Below are 4,863 nucleotides of genomic sequence, written 5' to 3' on the forward strand. Positions count from 1 at the left end.
CCTCTACACTATTGAACCTCAATCTAAATGACTGTCTGGAGGCAACTTCACCCTACTCTGAAGGAGGTTGCCTCTACATGTTTATACCAGCACTTCTCTGATGATGACGGTTGTCTCTCTCTGTCTCTCTGCAGAGACGGCCCCCCGATAACTCCTTTTACGTAAAAACATGTAACAAAAACCCAAAGAAGACAAAATGGTGGTATCACGGTGAGTAGTTACGTCCTCTGTAGCCAGGTATAAGATAACAATGTTAATACGTAAAGGGTTAAACCGTTCCATCCTCACACAGATGTTATGTTTACCTACTAGAATGGTTATCCGCTCTAGTTAATGGGAATGTACAGAAATCCAACACTTGACTACAGATTATATTAGGAAGAATCAATATTTAAACACGTTAAAATATTTAATAGTGAAATTGTATATGTGTGTTTATGCGCTCACGTACGTGCTTGTGTTTTCTTTCCCAGATGATACATGCTAATTAACTTTCTAATAGTCCTACTGTCCCACATAAAGCACTTTTGAATCATACAGTCACTGAACTGACCTTTTGACTGGAGCAATGGACACCGTGATGCGCTGGGGAGACTTTTTTTTTTGAACTGCATTTCCCAGAGGGCAGTTGGGTGCATGTTTTAGCCGGTTGTAATATACAAAATGAGAAAATAAAGTTATATGTCCCAACAATGGATTGTTTTGGCCAAAAGATCGTTATGCAGCCAGCAAAATAAATGGTTTTGGAGTGAGATTATTATATTATTATTGTTTTAAAATGATTCTTGTTTCCTTTTGTGTTTGTTTGAGTACATTTAAAAGGTTGTCATCGTGTGTAATAATAATAATAATAACAGCAACGGTGGATGCATACTTGGGCATACAAAGAGACTTCAATAGGTTATACCAGGAAGAGGATCTGAGCACCTTATACCAGGAAGAGGATCTGAGCCTCTTATACCAGGAAGAGGATCTGAGCATCTTATACCAGGAAGAGGATCTGAACATCTTATACCAGGAAGAGGATCTGAGCATCTTATACCAGGAAGAGAGAGAAGAGATTGAGGATAACATATAATAGTGGAAGAATGTGATATTAGTGGAGGAAACATTATGGATAACGTATCTTTGAGTGAGCGTTGCCACATCTATCTAGATAGTTCTTAGTTTAGTGTGATTCTTATACAGGTAGTTTGATATGTGTGAATGATCTGACGTGCATTGTTCGTGATACGTGTCTATTCTGGAATGCTTTGATATAGAGGTCTCGCGATTCTAACTATTTCGGAGGATGATCCTATCTATTCTATAAATGATCGATCAGAGCACCGGCACCTCTCTACAAGCTATCTGAAGGGCTTCATGGTTGACGCTGCTGAAAGATAAGCTGAAATTGGTAATGGTTACGTCCTTTAACCATTAACTTTGAATTCAATGAAGATGCTCTAAAAATGACTGATGTCGCTGGGTGGACTCTTCACCGCTAGACTCTGTTAAAGAGTGTTAGACGGTTCACGTTACTGATGTAGGAATCTCGATATTCTAAAATGAATCGGATATATAGTACTAGAGCTAACTTCGAGCTTCTACTTGGCATGAGAGACATAGATTTGAGGTTAATGACCACGGTTGATTGTAGCAGATAGGCGTATAGAAACCTTTTATAAATCCTACATAGTATAGATGATTGATAGATGGTGTGGCGGACATGGTACACCTATCGGACTTTATAACTAGACAAGGTAGGGTGTTGGAGCCTCATGAAGAGAATGTGGGGTTTAGTAAGGACTTTATAGCAACATCTATTTGGGAATTTAGTAGTAGACGGGTTGTAGTTCTTCTGTATGACTTGGGCGTGGCAGATTTATTACACAGAGAGCGGCTCTGATATGGACGATTACTAGAGATGGAGGACATTTATCTTTTTTACGTTCTAAAGATATAGGTAATAGAGAGAATGGGAACCAAAGAAGAAGGCAAAACATTTGGTATTAGAGACTATCGTACGTGATTATAGAGAGTAAGTTGGGTGGATAGTCCATTTTCTTTAGATAGACGTCTGCATGATGGGATTAGAATGGGACAGGGATAACATTAAATTGTTATCAAATATCCAGTATGATGTGAGGTTAGAATGAGGAGGAGCACTCTGTTCCTATAACTACGTTTCTGTCAATACTGAGCAGATGGATGTGTGATTGTAGGTTACATTTTTTACTAGATATAGCGTTTATGAATATGCGAGAGATGGGAGGATTATTATAAGTTATTAAAATACGTCTGGAGAATTATGAGAGAGCTGGAGAAGATGACTTATCTAATATCACTCTGAGTATATGATATTGATGAGATTAGGGAGAGAATACAATTTTATATAACAACGTGTCTAGATTGAAGAGAATAGGATGTTTAGTGGTTGTGATATTATTAGTATATGTGTTGTGATTTTGAGTGTATGGCGGAAGTCGAATAGTTATACACGTACGTTGCTCTTGATGTGTTGTTATAGATGGTATGTGTCACTAGTTAATACATGACGTCTGAACATTGACTGAGAGTATGGTATACGCGATAATTTCTTATAACTAAGTTAGATCTATATGAGGAGATTGGGGAGGCCTCCTCTCATTTAACTGCGATTTTTTGAATATCAGTAGCAGTTATGGTAGGGACACATAATGGTAGATCACTTGTAGTAATTGGAGACACGCGCTGGAGTCAACTAGTTCTCGTAACACAGCAGTCTTGGAGTATGGGGAGACTTTTTAGTTTATGTTGTGGATTTGGCATTTGCATATAGTATCGATCGTCTCGCATAGTAGGAGGAAGTTGGAGAATGGGAGGATGACTTATTTTTTATAGACACACCGCGTTTGAGTATGAGAGAATGTAGATGAGGTAACAAAACTTTGTAGAATAATAACAACGTTTCTGTAATGTCCTGGGACAATGGGAATGTTGTGTTGAGAATAATATTATATTATGCAAGGCACATCAGTCAAAACTTATAATTGGTGGTATGTGTAGGAAGGAACGATTGTATTATATTATTCACTGTATCTAGTATAATGTAGAGATGGATATGAGAAATATATTAGATATAATGCTTGTTTCTTGTTTGGTTGATGATGATTGTGGTGGGAAGTCATTATAAAATTTAAAAGGTTGGTCATCTGTGTGTAATAATAATATTAATAACAGCAACGGTGGGATGGCATACTTGGCATATCAAAGAGATTTCACTTAGGTTTTATATAATGAAGAAGGATGTGGGAGGGGATTGCTGAGACACTTTTATATAAAGTCGTGATTGAGAGATGCGGGAGGAGGAGAGAGACAATTTGTGGAGCTTATCTACTTATTAACGTGCATATGGAAGGAGTAGGGATGTGAGCATCATTTTATATCACTGAGTGATATGATAGGATTTGGAGAAGAATTTGGTATAGAGGACATTTATAACACAGGGCAAGAGGATCTTGAGGCATCTTTATACCAGGACGAGGATCTTTGAGCATCCTTCAAAGTCTGACTGAGTAAGAGTAGATGAGGAAGGTGAGACTTTATATAACCACGACGGATATAGATGATGGGATGCGCGGGGGACATTATCATGATAACACAGGATTTAGTAGATGGGATTGAAAGTATGGGGTTAAGGACATTTTCTAAAACAGGCGTATTAGAAGGTATTGAAAGAGAGTGGTGTGAGACTATCTCTAGATAAGGAGGATACTGAACCGATCTTGTCTTGAATAAGAGAGGAGAAATGGAAGGAGATTTTGTTAAACTCATTATTAACAGGAGAGGATCTGAGCCCAATTTGAATCTGCAATGCATGAGGAAGAGACAATATCTCTAAAATTACGTTTTTTTGAGTGTGTTTTATGAGGATTGGGAGGAGATATTTTCAATAGCGATCTGATATGCATGTTGGAAGAATATGTGGTTAGTGTATCTTTATAATTTAACGTTTTATGGTGACAGAAGTAATGGTGAGGAATGTCACGAGATTATTACTCACATGACATTGTCTTAGTTTAAATTGAAGTAGAGTTGTAGGAGGAATAATATATCAAACGCATGTCACTGATTAACTGAAGAGATCGCGCATGGACATTGTATAACACGTCTGATCATGTGAGAGAAGTGGAGTAATTAGGACGGTTATAAGCACCGTTTGATTTTATTGAAGAGATGGGGGATTGTGACCATAATATTTATTATTACACGCTTTGTAATCATGGGAGCTATGTAGAGATTGTGGCCAGGACATTCTGACTATCATCTGTCCAAGGACTTGATTTAGACGTTGTGAAATTTGTCTGGTTTGTTTGTGTTGTTAGTCGGGATATAGAAGAGAGAGTGTGTAGGGAGACATGTTATAACAGTCTGATATTGAGAGAGATGGGTTAGAACATTATGTGTCTACGCAGAGCATCTTATATAGGAAGCGGTTGAACGTATGTGTTAGTTGGAGATTTAATGAAAACTCGTGTTTGCATTATGAGAGCATTTGTCGTAATAGAGAAGATATATATATCAGAGGCGCTTGATCTGATAATAATTGGGGGTAGGATATTTTTATAGTAACACGTCTGCATTTATTCGGGGAAGGCAGATGGGTGTTTAGGTTAGGATTATATACATCGACTCTGATTTATCGTGAGATATGAGAGCATAGAGAGCGTATGTGTATTGTAGAAAACGTCTAGTTTATAATGAGAAGATGTGCGGGTGAGTAGAAATTCCTATAAAATGTTTTCTAATGGAGCGGGGTTAGAGTGGGGATTGGGACTTTTATATAAACATTACACACGCTGTAGTGATATAGGCAGCAGAAGTGGGTGGGGAGTGAAACAT

At 37.8% G+C, this 4,863-nt stretch overlaps 1 protein-coding gene across 1 annotated transcript in view; it reads left to right on the forward strand.

The window, feature by feature from the left end:
* LOC112072669 (probable ubiquitin-conjugating enzyme E2 W-B) overlaps window positions 1-980 on the forward strand; it is a 45,758-nt gene extending 44,778 nt beyond the window's left edge. The window contains exons 5-6 of the mRNA XM_024140056.2: window positions 135-210; window positions 474-980. Coding sequence (XP_023995824.1) covers window positions 135-210; window positions 474-487 — 90 coding nt within the window. The 3' untranslated portion in view covers window positions 488-980. The remainder of the gene's footprint in view (window positions 1-134; window positions 211-473) is intronic.
* The last annotated feature ends 3,883 nt before the right edge of the window (window positions 981-4,863 follow it).

The sequence above is a fragment of the Salvelinus sp. IW2-2015 genome, unplaced genomic scaffold, assembly GCF_002910315.2.
Source record: "Salvelinus sp. IW2-2015 unplaced genomic scaffold, ASM291031v2 Un_scaffold1997, whole genome shotgun sequence".
NCBI lineage: Eukaryota > Metazoa > Chordata > Actinopteri > Salmoniformes > Salmonidae > Salvelinus > Salvelinus sp. IW2-2015.